Raw genomic sequence first — 22923 nt, forward strand, 5'->3', positions numbered from 1 at the left:
GTGCAGTAATCTTGGTGATTATCTCTATGATCCCTCCCCAACACCCCACCATTAACAATATATATAAAAAAATAAGACTTCTATTAATGGACCGTCTCAAAATCATAAACTGGAAATGGCAGAGTGAGGACGAATCTATTTATTTTGCAGCATGTTCAAACCACAAACATCACTCACAAGAACAGAGGCACAGATGGCTCGCTTTGCCAGTTTGTTTCCAGTGTTGTTTTGTAGGATATTAGGATGAATTCAGATGTCAATTCCTAAAAAAGAGGAGGTTTAATTTAAATAGGAAAACGTGTGTGGCTAATATTGTACAGGCTTAGCCTACTGTATTTACCAGGATCTAAAATAACATGTTTTGAGGGCAACCATGCTTACTCACAAAAAGCTGAAGTAATTTCTTTTGTGTAAAAACATTGCTTGAACTGTGGGAGAGGTTACTATTTTCGATTGAAACCTCTCCCACAATTCAGTGTCTTTTTAATCTCTCTTGTGGCAGGAACCTTTGTTTTAGAGCTGAGAGTAATTTGTGTTTTAAGGGCCTTGCTTGTAATAGTATTGCAGTGGGCCTGTTAGGCCAGAAAATGTCTAAGGCACTGCACCCTCTAGGGGCTACATATATGGCTACACTGCATTATTTTCTGTCATTCAGTTTTCATGCTTTTATTCCCTTTAGGGGCTGACTGTTTGTTACATGACCATGTTTCTTACAAATGTTATTTTTTATAGTGGTGCCCTCTAGAGGCTGTTCTGAGCATTACAGTCATACAACAATAGTCGCTGCACTAGGTTTGCTGGGCATTCCTTCTACAAAACATTTTTGCCCATAACTCACAGCACGTCCTGCTCTTTCTGTCTAGGTCATCCGAGTACTCACACTAGGTTGGGGGACCCCAACAATAAATAATGGCAATATTTCCATTTTTTACTGAAGGTAGAGGAAGAAGGTAAATGGAAGTGTTTTAGTTATAGGCAGGGCCACTGGATTTATGTGGAAGAGAGGACTAAATTATGCTGCAGGCTTGACCAATTTATAAGGCAAGAAAAATCCAGTTATGCATTTACAACGCCAATAGCTCTAACTCAAGAAAATGCGAGACCCATTGCATTGCAAATGTTTGTTTTCCCTTTTCCATTTCAGTTCTGAAATATTACCCACATCATGTAAATGGACACAGAAAACACAAGCATAAGTTACAAGATGTCATAAGAACTCAATGCCTGCCATTTATTTGCCCCATCTTGGCCTACTCTTCCACCTGCCTGGATGATTAATTAGCGTCACTCCACATCAGTTGCCACTACAGTCGCTCAATCTGTCCTTTTCTCCCTTAAGACAGCATGAAGGGATGAATAATGTTATATACAAATTGTTATCTTGAAAATAAGTACGCTGTTTTGTGAAATTTCAGCTTTAAACCATGTAATGCAGAATAAATCAGTCAATTCACTTTACATTCACAATCCTACTCGTTTAGAGTACGGACGGCACTAGAAGCATGCATATTCGCCCACGGCACCTGAATTTAAGAAAGCGCATGTGGTCCTGGGGTGCCAACAGAAAAATCAAACGTTTCAGCCGAGTACCAAAATCAGCATTGCTCTGAAATCATTCTCCAAAGACTATTTTATCTTGGTGGGCCCAAAATACTCAAAAATCAGATCGGTTGGAAAGGAGTGTATTTAGTTCTAGGCCTGTTACAACTGAATGGCTGAACAAAAAAAACATGAGACGATATCTAGCAACAGGTGTCTAATGATCCTGCAATCCAGGAAAGCTGACCATATGGGTTAATGTGTGAAAACGATGGACACACTTCAATTATAAAGGTATAGTTTTCCAACATATGGCTAGCTTCGACCTTAGGTTCTAGATGAAGAACACACATGCATAACTAGCAAGGCACATATTTCGTAAACACAGCATTTATATTTAGGTTTTCAATTACCAGAGTTCTATCTAAGATCAAGAGTTTAAAAAACATCAGATCTCTTTCTAACAAGAATTATTAGTCCTAAAGCTGGGACGACAAAAAGAAAAGACCGTATCATCATTTCGGTAGTACAGCCTGCAAAACCGTAGCATTAAAAAGGGGCAGACATATTAAAAGAAGGGACTTTCAAGAAACAAAAAAAAGAAACAGTGTTAAACTGAGGATTGCAAATTTGCCAACTTTTAAAGGAGGAAAATGAATTTCTTGTAGTTCTACTCAAAAAGGCCTGACCACCTAAAACAGGTTGGGTAACATAGCTACCCAAATGGGAGAGATAAGGAAAAAGTTAGCCAACGAGGAGTCTTGAACAAGTACAGCAACTAAGCTGACCCATAAACTAACTGGAGCTTTGGGTACACAGTTCTGTATTCTAGCTACTTTGCTCTGCACTAGCTATCACCTCTTTTCCAACTGTCAGCTCTGCATAAATAGGTTTCCCTAACCTAAAACCCACAAACAAGACTTCAAGATTAAAAATTTGGCGGTCAATAATTTGCTACAGCAAACAAAGCAGCCCTAACAGTAGCTAACTTGTTTTGCGTCTTGGCGCCAATATAAGAAAGAAATCAACGGATGCATGAGGACTAATCCATGACAACATCATCCTACAATAGGATAAAACATGCATTGGCAAAGCCAATAGGTCAAACCTGTGCAAGAGCTATTGGCTTTGGCAATGTGTTTTAGTCATGTGGTACACCAGTGCGGCTAGTGTTTAGCATGACTAAATGTTAGTGGGATGGGGCAATGCTGGAGTAGAGTGGGTAGAGCAGACTGGGGTGGAGTAGATTAGAGTGGGATAGATGGGGTAAACTGGACTACAGTGGGGTGGAGTAGAGTGTGGTAGAGTGAAGTGGGGTAGATTGGACTGGAGAGTGGAGTAGATCAGAGTGGCACAGACTGGAGTGAAGTCGGGTAGATTGGGGTGCAGCGACAGAGTGGATTGTTGTAGAATGAGTGGCGTAGAGTGAAGGGGTAGAGAGTGGAGTGGCAAAGTGTGGAGTATGCATTGTATCACTGCCATTACAGACAACACATTTTCAATCAAAATGACCATTACATTGCACAGACATACAGCTTTACTGCACACAATGTGTGCAAATGTCATCACCTAGTGTACTGATGGGTTTTGAGCGTATTCAAATATTAGTTTCCAGCACACTTCAGAATTACAAAACAGAATTACAGAATTACCCAACTCTGATATATCAGCACAGTTCATTTAAAGGCATTTAAATGTTGTTGTGTTTGAAAAAAGCCTTTTCTTTCACAGCATGTTTGTCACATAAATTGTAACTTAGAAGTCAAAGAAAGAAAAGTACACACCAAGCTCTCTATAGACAGAGTCTGACATTTGGCCTCTGTCTAGTTGCACAGCAAATGTGACAAGATAAGAACAAGATTTAAAGGCCTGTTTGCAGAAGGTGAGTTTGTGGAAGAATACAGTAAACACGATATGGGCCATAGGAGAAACTAACTCACGCTGAACAGCCTAAAGCAAATAAAGCCAGCAAATAGAAAGTGCCCATGTCAGGCTTCATGAAAGTTCTCTACACCAGGATGTAATTAATTACCCAGTCAAGCACCAAGAGAAATGGATCCAGGCCGCAGAAGTCAAGAAGGATTCTGGTCCAGACTGCAAATTCTCAGAAGTGCCCTAAGGTACGATTTGTTTTGCGGTTAAGGTATAAAGACAGAGTCTACATGAAATATACTGGATTTGGTTATCAACAGTAAAAACACAGTTTCTACATATGGGCAAAGTCATCATGGCCAAAGTGAATAATTCTTTATGCCTTTCCAAGAGCCTTGTGCCTAATTCAATAGGGGAAATGGAGCTGGTAATTCTTGGTTTGGCTATTAGAAAGACTACAACGCACTCTAATGTATTCATTAGCTCTGCAGAACACACTAGTGGGCCGGGCACAATCTATGCTCAGTCCTGACCATTGTACTGAGAAATTTATCTCAGCACAGTGGTCTGTTCAAACAAAACACATGTTACTGGAGTGCCAGGAACCATATTCATTTAAGAAAAGTACAGTTGATTTGAAGGGAGATTGCCAACCGCTACAGAAACCTTAATAGTTTAACCTCCCAAATGTCACTGCAAAAGCAGGAGTTTAACAGCATCCCCACATCTTTATAATCCAAAGTACGAAAAAAAGCTCATTTTGCACAAACTGATTTTACACCAAGCTTAACAAGTGAAAACGTGTCATATTTACCGAATCATATCTTAGAAGTATCTCAAAATATAAAACCGCACCAAGATTGGCGTATGTCGTTAGAAACCCTAATATGTATAGAGCAGTTGTTGAAACTCCGGCAGTGAACTATTTTTTATTTACCTAACAGGCTTGAAGTAAAGTGCTAAAAACCTTTCTCATCTCAACTCTGAAAAAATAGCCTCGTCCTAGCACGAAAATAGGAAATTGGTTACATTTTGTACTAACACATTCTGACTTGTAGACTAAACTTCCCAACGTAAAGCGCAGAGGTGCGAGGTCTCTCGGTGAGAAAGTGGTAGGGGCTGCGCCCGAGGGCTGGACAGACGAATTAAGAGATTCTGAAAATCAGTTTAAGGCAGTCTACCTTAATGGTGGCATTCTTGGTTTATTTCGATTTTTACCAAGGAGAGGAGCTTAGAGCACAACTTCTTGTTTAAATGGAGAACAGCTCCAGTGGTACAGTTTACAGTGCGCGACCAGTATTTGTAAAAAGAAAGGATTTTGGTTCTCCATCTGTTAATGTGAACATCACTAGTTGTGAAAACAGGCTTCAGTAGTTAAAATGTTGGTTCCGAGTAATACTTACTAGGAGACACATTTCAATGGTCTGGTCTCGTTCGAGGGAGTCCCAAGTATCTCTCAAGAGTTAAGAGTGGGAGTTCAGTTCCAGAGCACTGGACAGGCAACTATAAAGGAGCTCTAGATGGACAGAAGAGCTGAACCAAAAGAGCCTGGGCTCATTCGAGTGAAACAGGCAACGCTCCACTCACATTTTAATAATGAATCCAGGGAAGCGTTGCCAGCCGCACTTGGTACAAAATCAAGTTCTAGTACAGGAACATCCTGCCAAGGAAAACATTTTACCCGGATATTGAGTTTCTAAAAGGCCAGATCAACTAACACTAAACCTGTGCGTCAACAAACAAACTACTAACCGATCCTCAAAGAATGAAAAAAAGAAATACTGAACTAGTACATGCATAACCATACTTTCTCGTTTATTAAAAGTAAAACCTATCCTTTGACGGGTGGAAAACCTACAATGAATTTTAACACAGGAAAATGGCTACGTGCACATGGAATCATGTACAGGAGCCAACTCAAGAAATATGCAAAATAAAATACAAAATACTCCCCGATGACAGCAATGCCCAGTTAAATGGCACACAACTAAAATAGATTAATATTTTATACTAAAATATGTTAGTGTTGCAATAGCGTTTTTCCTCCAACTCAAGGGTTTTAACTTTGACTCCACTAGGATGACATTAAGTCAATTCAAGGACCGAAATACGAAGCAACCACTCAACCTACTGAGATCCTACCGGTACTAGCTTCCCCATTCTATACAAACACTTGGCATTCAAGAGTGAAGAATCAGTGCTTAGAGGTTTTAATTTTTAATATGGAAGCTCCGACAAGGATTTCATCTTTACAGCAAGCACTCAGTCCGATAGCCCACCTGCACCCCCCACCCCTTACCTTCGCCACAAGTGGAAAACAACCTTACTAATGGGTTACTGACAACCACTAAACAAAGTCTTCCAACCAGTCACAATCATGAGAACCATGTCCATTATTTTGGAATCTGCAACATGGGCTGCTACGTGTATGCAGATAAGACAGGAATCAGGAAAGCCAAAGTAAATGGTTAACATCATCTGCTCTTGGATTACCCAAAAGATGGCAAATCTGGATGTCATCCTCAACTCCAGCCTGTCCCGGATGACAAAGGTGAGCAATACTACTAAACATGCTTTCTACCACCACCGTACCCCGCATGGCATCCTGTTCCTGCTGCCCCTGCTACAGCAACATGTTATTGGCAGTGGCCCACATAAGATTTGAACACTGAAACAGAATTTTTCAAAGCCTACGAGAGGAAAATGACAGATACTTTTGCATTCTTTGAAACTGGACTATCTTATCCCGGTCTGTAGGGCACAAACCACATCTCATCCGCTCTTATGTCGCGTCATTGGCTACCAACTAAACAACAAAATCTAATTTAAAACTCTGTCTCGCGTACAAAGCTCTTAATAGACATCCACCTTCCCTAACTCAAATACACAAAAAAGATTCATTATCCTTTTGAGATACCACCGCTTTGGGCATAGACCTCTTCCATCATAAGAGTCTTAGGGCCATATGTACGAACACACTTTCCCATAGACATAGAATGGATAAAACCCCTTGCTACATCTGGCCTCTAGCTTTGGCACTCAGATTCTCTACTTGGCCATCTCAAGTGAAGTGCAGAGGTTTAAGGAAATGCATCTATTCCTACATGCCTTTGCTTTATGTGCCTCCGAAGATGTGAATGAACAATAATGTTAGTTTATTCAATGCTCCACCCTGTTGTCCCGTGGGCCTTCCATGCGAAGTGCTCCGAGCTGGTTTCCAGGAAGTATCCATGCTATACAAAGATATGAAACTATATCAAATAAAATTAAATTGAGTAGGGAGATGTCGGATGAAACAGTCCTGGGAGGTTCCTGTGTATCAAGAAGACGGATGTGCATTTCACACACATCTGCAGAGGTGACTCAACCTACTAACCTGTATGACCTGCCTCCTAAACTCAACGTAGACATCCAGGATCAAAGGGGCAGCAGACAAATATAAGAAGAGTATTTAGTGGGTGGCATAATGGCACAAACCCATAGGAGGGGTCTATGCAGCAGGGCACTTAAGCCACTGAGCTACCGATTCTCCCATTATTTACAATCCCTGAAGATATACAGAAAGACAGTTGTCAGAGTAAAAGGACCAAGCAGACTGAACTTGAATAGGCTGAATGTGTATTAAATGAAGAGGCTGCCAAGCAGAGTTGAGTGGCAAAACAGCGAAGGTCTAATAATGTAAGCCACTAGCCCCCCTAGGCACGGTAGCCCACAAGCAGGGGGAGGGGCAGAAGGGGTGCGGAGCAATAATGACTTCACACTAAAGGAGAGCTTAAACCAGAGTGTGCCAAACTAGCAACCAAAACGGAAATGAGATTACACAGACAAAAAAGTGCAGCACTATTTATTTTTATTCTGAAGCCGATGGCCATTATGGTAGATAAAAGACTATTAAAGAACATAAAAGAGCGCTCCCATTGTTAGAACACGGCTGAAGCTGCCTCCCAGTGACCCGAGCAATGTGAAACTAGGAGGACTGCTGGCGCTGCAGCCCCGTGTTTTATCTCCAGCGCATTACATTAAAACGGAGAGGAAGAAAGCGAGCTGCCAGGCTGCACGGCCATCTGTCCAGCAGACCATCAGGAAGTTGCCCACATGCTGACCCCAACAGGCATGCCTGGAAGAGAGAGGCCCTGTTGAAAGGCACACTGGGCTGGGAGAGGAGGACCACAACCGGCGAAAGCCATTTCACAAAAAAATGAATATTTTAATCAGATAAACAGCAGACAAAGAAATTCTTAATAGATGACAGGGGAACCCAAAAGTCACTTTCAAAGCATCGATCTCTGCCACCTCTCTGAAAACTCACTCTCAGTCCCTTGGTTGCAGACGAACTTGTCATCACTACCTGAATACACAGCCTTTTCAAAGCTCCCTAGAGCCCCAGACATAAGCTCGAATAGTCCTCGCTTTAGCATTCTGGGTTTTATTGTACTGTTGATCTCAGCATAAAATAGGCTCTGCTGCTCTTGGAATCAAGTAGAGGCTTTACCTCGCCAACGAACATAAGCAGACACTTCACACACAAAAAACATTGGCAAAGCTAATAGGCCTCGCCTATACAAGAGTGACTGTCTTTAGCAGTGTGTTTTGCCACGTTGTACACCAGTGTGGCTGCTGTTCAGCATGGCTAAAAATTAAGCAACATGAAATGTCCTAGAGTTGGGGGGGGGGAGGGGTTAGTGTGTCAGACTAGATTTGTTATAGGAGAGTGTTCTAGAGAGGAGCAGAGGTCAGTGATTTAGTGACAGTGTCAGGGTGCAGTGTCATACAGCTGGGTGGGGTGGAACAGGGTGGAGTAGGTTGGAATGGATTGAGGTAGTGGGGTGGATTGGATTGTGGATGACTGAGGGTGGATTGGGGTAGAGTGGGTTGGATCAAACGGAGTGTGGTGGACTGCCCTAAAGTTGACTGAAATGGGATTTGGTGGATTAGAGTGTGGTCGATTAGAGTTATAGGACTGGGGTTGGGTGGGACGGACTGGATTGGATTAGAGTAGGGTAGTTTGGTGTAGGGTGAATTACATTGGAGTGGGGTGGATTAGACTGGACTAGAGGGATGGACTGGAGTGAGGTGGATAAAAGTGGGGTGAATTTAAATTTGGTGGACTGGACTGAATTGAGTGGGGTCTACGGAACTGGGGAAGAGGAGGGTGCATGGCTTTGATTCAGTGGAGTGGACCAAACTGGGGTGGTGTGGATTGGATTGTGGTGGACTGCACTGAGGTGAAGTGGAGTTGAGTGGGTTGGAATGGACTGGAGTGGGTTGGATTGAGCAGGGTGGACTGGATTGGGGTGGGTGGGGTCAACTGGTTTGTAGTAGGGTAGACTGGATTGGTGTGGGGTGGACTAGAGAAGAATGGATTGGGGTGGGGTGGATTGTTCTGGGATAGATTGGATTGGGGTGGGGTGGATTGCTCTGGGATAGATTGGATTTGGGTGGATTGGGTTGCTGTAGGGTGGAGTGAATTTGAGTGGACTGGTTTGGGATTAGGTGGATTGGAGTAGGGCAGACTGGAGTGAGGCAGCTCTGGTCCAGACTGGAGTGGGTTGTGTGGACTGGAGTGAGTTGTGTGGATTGGAGCGGGTGGATTGGATCAGTGTGGGGTGAATTGGAGTGTGCTGCACAATTAGGAGTTAAAACATTTCAGAAATTACACAGAAGGAACATTGTCACTTTGCAATATTTAGAACAAGATAATCCTCATCTTTTGAGAACAGCACCCACTAGCAAAACAAAAGAAAACAGGAGTACAAAGTGAGAAAAGAAGACTTGGCAAAATAAAAGAAATGTAACTATAGAAAATAAATCTTTGCAATTTTGTTTATCCTGCTGTGCATGTTTTTGCCAGTCACACGCCTTCTGTTTGCATGGCACTAAAAGTTAAAAAGAACAAAATAGTACCTCTGCTCCACAGAGAGGAACAGAAACAATTCTAGGTCTGCAGTGAACTATTGAGGCTGTCAAGAAGAGTGCCACACAAGCTAACAAATGGTAAGCAATGGGCGGACTTCAATCCCTTTTTGTTAAGTGTCTTGCTAACGCATGCTCTCGCAGGCTCGACCCTAAAAAAAAAAACAAGGTGAACACCCCTCAAGCCCCCTGCCCCCTCTCCCCCACCTGATTGCAGGCAACGGTAGACTACTGTTGTTCTGCATTAATCCGACTGTACTGATGCCAGAAATGCATGCACAGTTTTGTAAATAAAAAAAAAGCACTGTAATACAATGTTATAAAATGAATATAGAGTATGCATCCCACAATACAAAGAAATAAAATCCAGACTGGATGTGCTCCTCACCTTTGGGCACGGGAAACCTGTGTTCTTCTGCACTTGGTTCAATGAAGAAGTGTTCTCTTCTCAGAGTACATTCCACCATCTCATGCCCTTTCCCACACTCTGGGCACCCACACTCTGGGGACAGGGAGCACAGGGACCGTTACAGTTGATAAACTCTGGCCCCAAAGAGATAGACGATAAAAAGGCACCTCTGTTTTACTTTACTGGTAAGCAGCCAATGTATTTCATGGAAGCGTGGTAAATCAAGGTACCTTCTGTAGACATCTGTGTTGTAGCCAGTAAGCGCTCGGGTATAAAACTTGTAAGGTAAATCAGACAGTGAAGGCACATGCAGAGTGTGAGGGACAACACCAGTCACAGGCCTGACAATCACAAAAAGTATAGCGGGTAAATGTGCCTCCTGCAAAGTACTGCAAGAAACCTGCAGGTGTGTATCTGCAGCTGCGCAATGCATGTAACCTGGATGTATCCCATATAAAGATAGTTCAGAGAGTTAAAAAGTTGCAGAGAGCTAAACTTGGGAAAGTAGTTCAATGCTTTAGGAGCCCACTGCAAAACTTATCCTACAGCACGTTAATTTGGATCCTCGTAGTTTTTACCTGTACCTTTTGTTCACCCAAGGGTAAAAACGTGAATTCAATTGAGATGGCTAACATTTATTAAGAGCCAAAAACGTGTTTTTATAGTGGGATGCGAACATTGTAATTAGTGCAGTGTACCTCACACACATATGGAGCACACACTGGCCTACAAAGTAAAACGCTTGCATTTTTTAGTCCATCTCCTGGCTAACTTGTGGAGTGACACAGCATCCATCTTTGTTTACACAGGTGCCCATTTCACTTCCAGGGGCGGGACAACTGTGTACTACAGCAGCAACACAGCAATGGGCGGGTATGAACCGAAATTGCAGGGTTCATGGCACTGTACCTTCCCCACTCCTTGTCCCCAGACAGGATCTATGCAGCACCTAAGTTTTTGTGTCGATAAACCACCATCCTTTTCCATTCATTGTTCCCCAAAGCAGAAGCCAAAGTTGTTTTTGTACACCCCCTTTCGGGTGACTAAAGAAAATAACAGCACAAGTCAAGTTAATAGACATCCAGCAGTTAGCTAGTTTATAAACGAGTTAAAAATTGCTTTAGCTTTAATTCAGGGAGGCAATCTACACACAATATACACTCCAGCCCGCTGCACACAGGCCAGCAATAAGCATCCGAAAAACGAACGAATCTTTCGCCGCTGTAACCTGCCATTTCTTGCACATGGCAGGGCGTAGCATCCTGCCAACACAGGTATCGCGGTTCAAGAAGGCTTAAGGACCCAGGTGGAGTATTATGGAAGTATTTGACACAAACGCTCCACAACAGAACAATGCGGAGAACTGGCAGAGCAAGTGCATTAACGTCAAAGAAATGAGCAGAGCCATCACTCACGTGGTAGCCTGCACCTGGCCAGAAGAGTGAGCGCTGGCTGCCACTGGCTAGACCAAAACCTCACCATGATTCTGCTCTCTGTGGAAAATACAGACAGCAGAATCGGAGATCGACAATTTTATAGATCACTGCCAACAATATTCGTTTCGATTCTATTTTTTTTTTTTTTTTACCTAAAAAGCAAACAAATCTGTAGTCTTGGAGCGAGATCCCGGACGTCTATAGCAATACACTAAGCCTTGAGATGCAGCGAGGTTCATACATCCAAGCAGTCCCACACCATGAAAGGATTTTCCACACTCTAGTTTAGCAGGGCAAGGTCCCAAGAAGCGTGGGGAGGTAAAGCAGGAAACAGAGAAAGGCGAGAATGGTTGGGAGGCTACGTCCACATCTCAAGTCAAAACAAGATAAAGTTCCCGCTCGGGTGCAAATGAGCTCCCTCGCGGCTCTGCCCTCGGGTTCAAGAGGTGCTCACGCTTTAGGCAATTTCAGGCCTCTGGAGCCTCAGACAACAGTGCAAATACTAAGAGCTACCACAATGCACCGTCATAAAAACCACAATGGTTCCGTGTCACGAGCAGCACTGTGGGGAACACAAGAACACGAGGAGGCTCGACTCGGGCCCGAGCTGCTTTCACTGGCTGAACTTGTAGAAGGCTAGCACTGCTGATCTGCTAGACTGGAGAAAATGAGCCTCAAAAGTGACCTAAAACCCATAAGCGTCACTTTAATGAAGAAAGTACCATTAAAGATACACTATTAAAACAAGTGAACCGCTCCCTCCCCCCGTTTCCTTCGGGGCACTCCTTTAGGGCTCCCGTTCCATGTTCCCCTCGGCTCCCGCCCCCCTCCGCACCGTGTACATTTGGCCCCGGGCTGCACCGCACATCTTTCACAGCGCCCCTTTGATTTCTCTCCATTATTTGCTCACATGACAGAGCCAGAAACGCAAGGCAGGCTGATCCCATACTGCCCGATTAACCCGCAGTCAGATGACTTCTACGCCAAACTTCACACACGGAAGAAAGCGCTATGCAAGAGGTACTCTTAAAAAAAAAAAAAAAAAAAAAAAAAAAAAAAGGTACTCTTAGAAACTAATTTTCCAACATTATTCCTTTTTTTGTTGACAAACTTTTGTTTAGGCCAATTTATTTTTTACTGGACACTGGGGAATCGTGTTTCTTTGTAGTAATGCTCCATTTTTAACTTTCATTTTTGATAGTCAAATAGGGATTTTTTTTTAAACACATTTTATTAATCCTTATGTGCTATTCTTAGCAGATACCGTCCATAGGGAACTTTCTACTTCACACTTCTGCAGACAGAATTCTGGGCCTCAACTAAATATGAAGACAAGTAAGCACTGAAAATGTCCCCCCCACCACCACATTCAGGATTTGACCACAAGGCTTTGATGGTTGTAACTGATTTAAATGCAATACCCTACATCATATTCACGACTCGTTTTTACCTGGTCCAAAGCAGCACTACTAGCTATTAAGCCAGAAATAACAGGGTTGGAACCCCAAGGCCAGAGGTTAACAGCACCAGTGGCTTTCATGTCCGTCTGCAGGGGGACAGTGGAAGATCAGCATCAAGGTGACCCTAAGCCAATTTATAATTTAAAAATATACCAGCAGAAAAGTATGGCACCTGGATTAACAACTGTTCAACAAAATATACCATTTGTAAGCACACAAGACCACTCTGGCTTTGTAATCGTCCCCGCAATATCCTGTGCACAAGAGAAGTACACAGTTTGACTTTACAACCTTCCCCCACAATGTAATGTACCAGTACAGAAACACTATACCTGGTTTTACAACCACACCTCCACAATATAAAGTATACCAGCATATAAGCACTCCACCCAGCTTTACATAACTGAGTGTGGGAGGGAAAGACCCAGAGCCGAGGTACATTCAGAGATGATGTGCTTCAAATATACACTGTCAGTAGGACCATAGTCAAATGAGAAAATGTGATCTCTCTGATATTCCATTCAAACAGTCAGGTTGCGTCTTTCAACATCAACATTTGTTGAACATCCTCAACCTACAGTCATAACTCATGAGCTGTAGGTCAAAGGATTAAATTCAGGACAGAAGAATCAAGAGACCAAAGTTCTAAGCTCACTTTTTCTATTTAACCATTTCGTCCTTCCTTGGACAAGCCAACATATGTATATTTGAGTGTGCAGCATTTGATCACAAGCAGAAAGCCCAATGAGGTGTACAGAAATTAGTTTGCTAATAGAAATGCCTAGTTACAGATCTAAAATAGCAGTATTGTATGTAGTAGAAAAGGTTATGATTTTTTTTAATACACAGCTATGAAAATTATCAAACATGGAGGTGCCAAATAATCTGCTTTGTGGCAAGACTATACCACAGTGATCTCTCCTTTAATTCAGATATTGGTATAGAACCACAGAGCTGCACGATGGTTATGGGAAACCCCAGTTTGCATTATGGCACTACTGACTGCGGTGCAGGTCAAGAGCAGCCTAATTAGAGACTCAGACACAGGAAGGCCAGTATTATTGTCATCATGTGACAGCCTTGTCGCCAGTCTCCAGCATCCATCCATCTCGCCCTACTTACTTCCAGGGCTTAAAGTAATTTGCCTTTTATGAGACAATATAAAGTAGTTCACTAATGACATTTGTTGACCATTGTTGGGAATTAAATGGCCTGCCCCACTCAAAAAATTGAGATCCATTTGCCTAAAGCAACAGAAAATGTGTCAAAAGTGCCATAAGGTGAAAGACAAATATGTTCCATTATCATCTTGAAATGTGCCTCCGCGATTATGGACTCAGCTAATATCTAAACTGATGCGAAACAGTTTTTGTTTTATAGTTATTGAAAGGACAAGCATAGAAAATCGGACGTGACCAGGAGCGGAATCCATACACTATAATCAAAATTACCAGCAGGAGTGATTATGATGGTAAAATGTCTTACAGAGTCTTCAGATGTAGGGTGCCCTTTTAGACCACATTACAGCTTACTCGGAAGGTCACAGAGGACTACTAAAAAGGTATTGTTATTTTGATAGACTTGTTATGGGTTGAATCTAAATCTATTACAAGTGATGGAGCGTGTTGCGTTTTTTGTCAATGTGTATATACAAATTAAATGATAATTCTGTACATATCCAATTTCGCCTTCATACATGGTACTGACTAAATAACTCTGCATTCTGTATAAGAATAATTGCATCACCTCACTAAAAGGAATAAATCATCACTGAAAACCCGGTGCTGGATTAAGCATTTTGCTGCAGTATCATCCGTGCACGGGTCACATCATAAAAGTCTCGAATGATATTGAATAACAGAGGCCTTGCAAGCAGGGACAGCAACACAAATGAAAGGCGCCGGTCTCCACGATGAAATACTGATTACATTGCTGTTTAAAGTGCTCGAGTCATAGCTAATCTATTCTCAAATTGGCGTTAGGGGCAGATTTTAACGCATCAAAAGGCTGCTTACCGAAAGTCCCAGACCTTTTTCCGAAGCAATTGATACCCAAAGCAAGAGGGCCGACTGAGTAACAAATCTGCAGCTGGCGATGTTGCATGGTAAAGGTAAATAAACTACTTTAAAAAGGCCAAAATCATCTCACTGAGGACAGTCATCACCAGGTAAACTGGCTGTCGGCACATGGAGGTCATCTGACGACAGGAGTCACCCGGCTGGGATTCCAGGGTACCGAATGCCAATTTTAAGTACACCGAGATCAAGTAAATCTGCGACGCAAAATGTGCAGCACCAGAGCCGTGAAACTGGGAGCAGAGATAAACACACGGGCCCAGAGTCACTACTACGATTCTACCTGAAGACTCCTTTCCTTCAAACGAGGAGAGTGCGCGCGTCTTTCTAAAATCCCTCGACGGGAGCAGTGCAGAAACGGACCGCAGCCGAGCTGAGGCTCCTTAGCCATCTCTCTCCTCAAAACAATACGCTGTATTAATTAACAGCCATTAATCTCCATAGGCCAGGCATAAACCAGTACATAACCGGCAGCTGAACTTCAATTTAAACGTTCAACGTTTTAGTGCTCAACCGGGAGGAATGAACTGACCGCTTTAAAAATCCGGCAAGATTTAACGGCTAATTAAAAAGAGGTCAAAACTGTTTTTTATTTCTATGAGCATTAACTACAATAGAACCCCGGACATTAAATCTATTCTTGATTATGGCTCCTCCTCTTGAAGTCTTGCTTGCTATGAACAGGAGCCTTTTTTGACAATAAAGTAAATCACATGAACCCTAATTATTTACTATTTTGATATCTGGAGTGTACCAGCGTAGGCTATCTTACAACGTGCTGAATTCACTCCGTCATTTCCCACCTCAGCGGCGCATCTATCAGACTAACCACTTACAAAGGGAGTCTAGTGAACACAACCATAGCAATCACGGCTTGCTATCCTTTCACTCTTTGTTAAAACCCCTTTATACTGTGTTTTTGTGGCCCTCTAATGTAGGGGCATAAAGACGCTGCCCTGACAACTAGAAAGAAATACCAAAATCAGCCTAGTCTACAAACATCGGAGTCGCCAAAATCACATTCAATATTGGATAGCATTAGCATACACACACACACACACACACACACACACACACACATATATATTGCAGTATGGGGTTCCTATAATGCTATCTCAAATCATTTCATGTGCTAGTCCATGATTATTTTGTCATCAGAATTCCATGATGGCATTATAGAGAGGACCACTGTACATCATATAGTATAAAGGCATATACCCAATTACATATATACTAATTGCACGTCTGAGGGGGGGACCTTTCATTCAGGTACCAAATGACCTGCTTAACCCCCACACACTGCATTTACACAGCAACTAAAGTTCATGATATAACTACGTTCTCCGTCGGTGGGTCATATTCCATGTTACATATAACCATCACGGACCAACTTACATTAGCTTTTGGCCTGCAGAAGCCTGCTCAAGGACTGGACTCCTCTTAGTATAGTCAGAAATAGGTTCTCGGCAAAACACCTTTGGAATTTCCAAGGTTTGGCAGATGTGCCACTGTAAAAACAAATTAAATAACATTTTCTGCCACCACAGAAAATGTAATCTAGTCTTCAAAATAGATTCAGAATAAATGGAATTGCCATTCTGGTCATTCAAACAGGCCTTATCATAAGGATTCCTGTCAACATTAAAGCACTCACTTAGGCCTCAAATATCCCAAAGTATATGCTTATTGGCAAGCTAAAAAGACCAAAGCAAGCGGTTATCTTCTGTGGCTACTTATTTTACACCCAAATATATAAAGCGGCCTGCACCTCGCCCTCAAAATACAGTGCTCCCCTCAACCCCTATGCAGAACACTTCAGAAGATCTTACCTTGGTATAACTGTGTACTTCTATGACCCCCTCCCCACAGCTATAAGTAGGACATGAGAAAGAAGTAAATAAAATGAAAGTAAAATTAAATAGAAGGGCAACAAGCCACGAAAACATTATTAAAGCACAGAAAAAAAAGACACAGTCTATGGATGGTTATGTCGGGAGCTCAACTTCCGGTACATTGCAAGTAACTGTGGCATCAGGGAATTAAGCTCGACCAGCCAGAGCTGCCTTCCAGGTGCTGCTGGAGCGCTTGGACATAAGTATCATTCGAGGCTTCGAAGGGCACCTGACAGTCCACAGGAAAGGATCCATTCAATGTAGTCTCTTGGCAGATCCCTTACTTTCAAACTCGGCTCCTTCATATTTACGTAACCAAAACAGTGTCAAGGGTGCAACAGCACAGTGGTTTCATGCAACACCACAGAAGCCAGTACAGCATGGAGAGGAAACGGCGTGGGAGAGGTTTCTGAGCCTGGCCAGGGTCAAGTCACTTCTCCGAGTCTGCACCCGTGCTCATTTCCTTTCACAATAAAAAGGATCCTTTGAAGCCCTAGGCAGCTCTCCCTTATTTTCAGCATTTCTTCGGGACTTGAAATTATCAATGTGAAGGGCACTGAACCGCGCCTCAGTGTCCTTTGCAGAAAAGACGACCTTTAACTCGTACAGGGGGAGCCTTGTCATTTTCGCTCAGTTTGAAAAAGCACAACCGGATCTCCTTTTTACTTAAACAGGATCTTTCCCACATGGTAAAGTACACAAATTACACCTGTGCAGCATCATTTTACAGTTCAAGGCCAAATGAATTTTGAACATTTCTGAATATAACGTCACTATGACAAAAATCTATCTATCTTTACACTTAAAGCAACAGCAATAACAGAAATTCTAACGGGGTGGGAGTTAACCAATATACGAGTCATCCGGTTCACTTTGTAATCAAAGTTGACCCTATAATAAAAAGGTACGCAAAATAACACCCAAATCGTGGTCGTAGAACCAAGAGGGTCTAAATTGTAATCCCAGCACCCAGCTAATGACACGTTTGTGATCCTGGGCCAGTTCTCTTGTGGTATACTATAGAGAAATAGAAACAATGGGGGCACTGAGAAATGTATATATATATTTTTCCAGAAATTACCAACCATGTATTTTGACAACGACTACTGTAGATTGAGTGACACCTTAACAATACATCAACGACGATGCGGTCTTAATGCAAACCAGGGCATGGCCGAAAGCGACCAGGGAGAGGACAAAGACGCGCAAAACATGCGCTACGTCGATGCTTTGAACCACAGAATGCACATTATTTGACAGAAACGCACCGGAAGAAAGGGTATAGTGTATCTTTAAGGGATGCAATGTTTGAAACGCAACACTAATCCACAAACCTAATCCTGCAGCTAAAACACAAGCGCCTTGCCGAGCCCAAAAATAAACCAACCCTCTTTCTCCTCTAATTAATATTAGCTGAAGCTTAAGACGCTCTGAAGCCCCAGAGGAAAGAAGGTTTAAGTCCTTCCTTGCGTTGGGTGGGTATAAACAGGGAGGGGTGGGTGCATTTTTTCAGAATGAATAGAAGCTGCACTTCAAAAGGCTGCACATGAATAGCCACAGAAGCATCATCGTGCGCGCCTCGCAGGTGGATCCCGCTCCCTCCAACACACCGCCGCTCTCGGAGCCCAGAGCGCTCTTTTTCTAAAGAGGGATCCGTATTCATGAAAATCATTCGATTCTCTTTCTCCTGTTCCACACATTCAGTGGCTCAGCCACTTTCTATTCGCACGGCGTGAGGGTTGCGTTCATGGATCAAGACCATCCCAAGTCACAGCACACCCTGTGATAGCCGTAACCAGGAACAGAAAATAGAAGTGGGTGATCCACTATAGGCTCGAGCCTGGTGCCTGGTTCTGGCCACGCTCGAGTGCCTCTTGGACCCTCGGGCCCAAAACTGGCCGAGGTTTCAGGTGCCTCCGGTTTGGCCCTCACGCGTACATAACTAAAAACAAAGGTGTCAGCTTTAATGTAGAAAGGAGAGATATACCCATCTAGTGGCTGAATTGCACAGTGTGAAGCCAGAAAACCAGGGATCAATCCAGCGTCCCCGCTTAACAAAATAGTGAACCGAGGCTCCTTCACATGTGAACCCAGAACATGTACTGTACACTGCTTGCGTTTGCCTTACTTGACTACTAGGCTGCATCATGCAGAATAAGGTAGGCCAGGTATAGAGAACGCATGACAACTGTCTTGCCTCTTAGTTACTACTGGCATTGTCATCAATATTGTGTGTGGGGGAGGGGGGGGTATGAATGCTTATAACTTCACATTAAAAATGATAGCCATCATTAAATGGCTCCCAATAATCATATGTACCAAGAAGAAACACTTGCTCAGATTGAAGAAATGCTTTTTATTTTTTATGATGTATGCTGCTCGATTTCCAGGCTGACTTTGTTCACAGCTTGGCTCGTAGTCTTCGAGCCATGCTAGACCAGACACTTGGCTCGGCTTCGAGTGGAAAAGATTTTCCAGTAGGAGCTTTTTACACTCTGCTTGTGAAGGAGGTGGGAGAGTCCTGACTGAACTACTTTAAAAAGAAAATAACGTTAAAATATATTAATACTTGTAGCAGAAACTCACATACATGAAACGATATTTCTTTTTCACCTCGACGTCCATTTTCAGATCACGCAGCAAGAACAGTAGAGCTCCTTCTAGTGCTGCGTAATTGCCGGTGTGACCAATTGGGGGACACAGAGAGAAGGTGGACTCTCGATTAGGGTTCCGCGCATCAACCACACTGTTAGGAGCATATGTATATGCCTGACTAAAGAGCATAAAAAGTTAGCGCACCACTAATGTGCTTGCTGGGTGTACCTATATATATTGACAGGATAATAATTTAGGACACTTGAGATACTGCAACCATATCCATCTTTCTCCATCCTCAGAATTTCGGAAAGGATCTCTTTGGAGAGAAAGGAACATAGCATCACCAATTTAAAACTTATGATAAACACACAGCAAACCTTTAAGATCACGCTCTTTGCACTGAGCCAGTATCCTGACAATACCAGTTTTAGAACAAAATGAGATTCGGCTAGGCTCAAAACAATTCAATAAAGTTCGGAAGCAAGAATTAAATCTGAAGTCGACCAGCTGACATCTTAGCCATTAGACCATATATACGACTTATCTGCAAAGGTCTCAAGATCATGCTGAATTAAATAAAAAATAAAATAAAAAAATAAAAATAAAAAAAACACATTACATGTTGTTATCAAAAGACCAGAACGTATACTTAAAAAATAAGTAAATGCATACATAAGAAACAAAACCGTAGCTTGAAGAAGGTTGTTTTCCTGGAATCCTTGAACTTAACACCAGAAGCTAAGCTTTGCATAAATTCATAATTGCTAAGAAGAAAGCTTAGCATAATGTAATAAGGTCCCCAGCTGCTTTCTTGCCCAAATATGACAAACAGCCCTGCCAGGTTAAAGTCCTTTATCAGCATGCGTCAATAAAGACAGTACAGGATAGAAGTCCACTGATTACTACATGTATTCCCATTGTGCTCTACTTCAAGATACAAAAAACGTCCTTCAAAAGTAGCCACAAGGCCATCAAAACATTACTGCTCCCAACAGTGTCGGAAAAGCAAATCTCAAGAGGTCCAACAAGACAGACACCACCCTGGTAAGTGAATAACGTCAAGCTGCTCATGGTAAAGATACAGTGGCTGGGAACCAGGACCTTTCCTTCTGTTTTTTTGGGGGGCAGGGAGTGACGGGATAGATTAAATCGAATCAGGTCTCCACAGACTCCCAATAATGATTTTGAAGCATGTGCCATATACACAACAGGGTCCTCTGCAGTGAGGCAGTTAAATCAGAGACATAAAAAAAAAGTACACAGCAGCTCTCATGTAGATTCACAGTCATATGTAGATACCCTCAAGGTATCAGACTCTCAGGCTCTAAAAGCTTTCTTTGGCAATTCACAGTTTGAATCCTGGACTTACTGACAACAATGACTCCAAACATGCCAAAAATCATATTTTCGAACTGTGACTTACCTTAGGCTGTGCCCTTCGTGGAAATGCAACTTTGGGATCAATCTGGACGTGGTAAAAGAGGGTGGGGGCAGGAGAGAAAAGAATGAAGCAAAAAGAAAGTCAGTCACTGTTTTAAGTCACACTGAAAACTTCTCATTTGTCAGGATTTGACCACAGTATTCTGGAAGCGAATAAAACAGATCTGTAATAAATAGCCTTTTTATTAGAACACATAACTCCCTTAGTGATAATCGTATTACAAAGTGCTGCTCTATTCAGAACAGATGTTTGAGCCCCAAAGCTTAAAACAGACAAAAGCATTTACTTGCCTTCGCTTCAATACCCAGTATCGAAAACACCACATGAAGCCTCAACCTACACATTCACATGCATGTCAGAAACAGAAGGAAAACTCAGGTAAATAGAAATAAAAAAAAAAAAAAGAATTTCTTTAAAGATTACTTTTTGGTTTACACGAGGCACCAGTAGATGATGCAGACATTCATGCTTTAATTGCTCATCCAATTTGCTACATGATCATCAATAATGCTCCCGGGTAAAAAGTCCTCGAAGTCTAGCGATGGAACCAACATAATGGGCCATAAGCAAAAACTAGTTTTAAAGTGATGAATACAAGTAAAGAAGGGGAAAAGAACGCTTTTTATGGGAGGTGGCCGTTAGTTGGTGGCAATAAATAAAATATTTCGGAATCTTCAAACACATAGGCTGAAAAGTAGAAAGAAATGCGAGTGTTTGGCAAAAACAGTGGGGGGGGGGCTGCTGGGAAATGACGAGAGGATAGATTTGAGTCAATTTGTTGCTCTGAAAGCTATGGTGCAGTACAGATTCAAAAAGATCCCAGCTGTCCAGATTAATCTATGTATGCATAACAATTGATGAAAAAAAAAATAGAAATGATGCAATTAAAAACAGTGAGGTCATGCTCATAAAAGAGACTAGCCATCTCAAAACATGCTGTCTGCACTTTGCTATTTTTTTTTTTTTTTTTTTTTAAACCAACAAGTTTCATAGTTAAAAAATAAACAGAAAATGTCCGAATGTAGACGGCTTTTTAACTCAATAAATCAGATAATTCCTCACAGGTAATTGAATTTCCACACAGAAGGTATTAAAGGCACTAAACCGTGGAAAAAAAACTATCCACTAAAGTGCTTGTGGGATTCTCATGCTAAAGATATTTCCAGCTTCATTCAGGAACAACCTTTTGTTCCAGGCAACAGCTTGGCACTATGATTAGCAAGTTACCGAGCACAATCTAAGCTGTGGAATTGTGTCCACAGGATTCGACATACAGCTTTGCTTCAAATACACATCTCACAATCTGCTCTCAGTTTCAGCATAAAGTTTCAGATCAATCCTCGAAGAGAAGAGATTTTCCATTTGGGGAAGCAGTGTTTATGTACCAAAGCTACCCATCCATCAGTCGAAGCAGTGAGTCAATAGGTTTAAGTAATTACTGAGTCCAATTAAAAGGCATTTAGAACAGTTCAGTAGTTTAATGTAATTAATGGTTTTTTTTACACTGATGTACTGTATTTTAAATATATACCTGAGAAATGAGAAAGGCAGCTTACATTGTATCCACGAACATTATAAGAAAACAAAATCACGACTACCCTTCTGAAATATTTACATCTAACATTTAGCACTTGCTATGTACTCATCTACCAGAGAAGTGCAACAGGCGAGGATTTTCCATGAACTTAACCACAACAAGATGAGTCAAAGTGTCTGTTTTAAATATATTCCGAGATGAGCTCTCATCATCAATTCCTGGAAATCAGAAGCCCAGATCACATGAGATCAGGTTCATTCACACTTGTGAAAAAGGAAAAAAAAACAGTTTAAAAAAATCGAAATGGGTAGTTTTTAGATAGTGTGAAATTTGAGAGGATGGTCAATTTCTAAATACCCCCAATTGTAGCACATTACAGCATCTGAGGTATGGGTGGACATTAGATATGCACAAGATCAGACAGGTTGTACTGTGAAAGCCAAGATTAAAAATAAATCTCTGGTTCCACTACAGACAACACAGCCATTTCACCAATGTCAAAAAGGCCAGTCCTCTGTGCGGTTACTGCTTTTACTAACCGATTTAAAAAATAATAATACGGAATATATGTATTTTTGGTAAGGATGGGAAATCCGTGCCTTTCTGCACACCCCCAACATCTATGAAAACAATTAAACTGCTACAAAAAAACAAAATTAGTCAGTTAGATTCAAACGCTACTTACTGTATCTACATCCTCTAGGAAATCACTATAAGACTATTTCTGATGTACATAGGTATTACCTAAGCA

At 42.0% G+C, this 22923-nt stretch overlaps 1 protein-coding gene across 19 annotated transcripts in view; it reads right to left on the bottom strand.

Moving 5' to 3' along the window:
• Positions 1-22923, bottom strand: part of MSI2 (musashi RNA binding protein 2) — a 1016916-nt gene that overhangs the window by 989547 nt on the left and 4446 nt on the right. For all 19 annotated transcript variants that reach the window (XM_069226626.1, XM_069226631.1, XM_069226625.1 and 16 more), the window contains exon 5: positions 20618-20659. In XM_069226626.1, the coding sequence (XP_069082727.1) occupies positions 20618-20659 (42 nt within the window). The remainder of the gene's footprint in view (positions 1-20617; positions 20660-22923) is intronic.

The sequence above is a fragment of the Pleurodeles waltl genome, chromosome 3_2, assembly GCF_031143425.1.
Source record: "Pleurodeles waltl isolate 20211129_DDA chromosome 3_2, aPleWal1.hap1.20221129, whole genome shotgun sequence".
Classification (NCBI taxonomy): Eukaryota; Metazoa; Chordata; class Amphibia; order Caudata; family Salamandridae; genus Pleurodeles; species Pleurodeles waltl.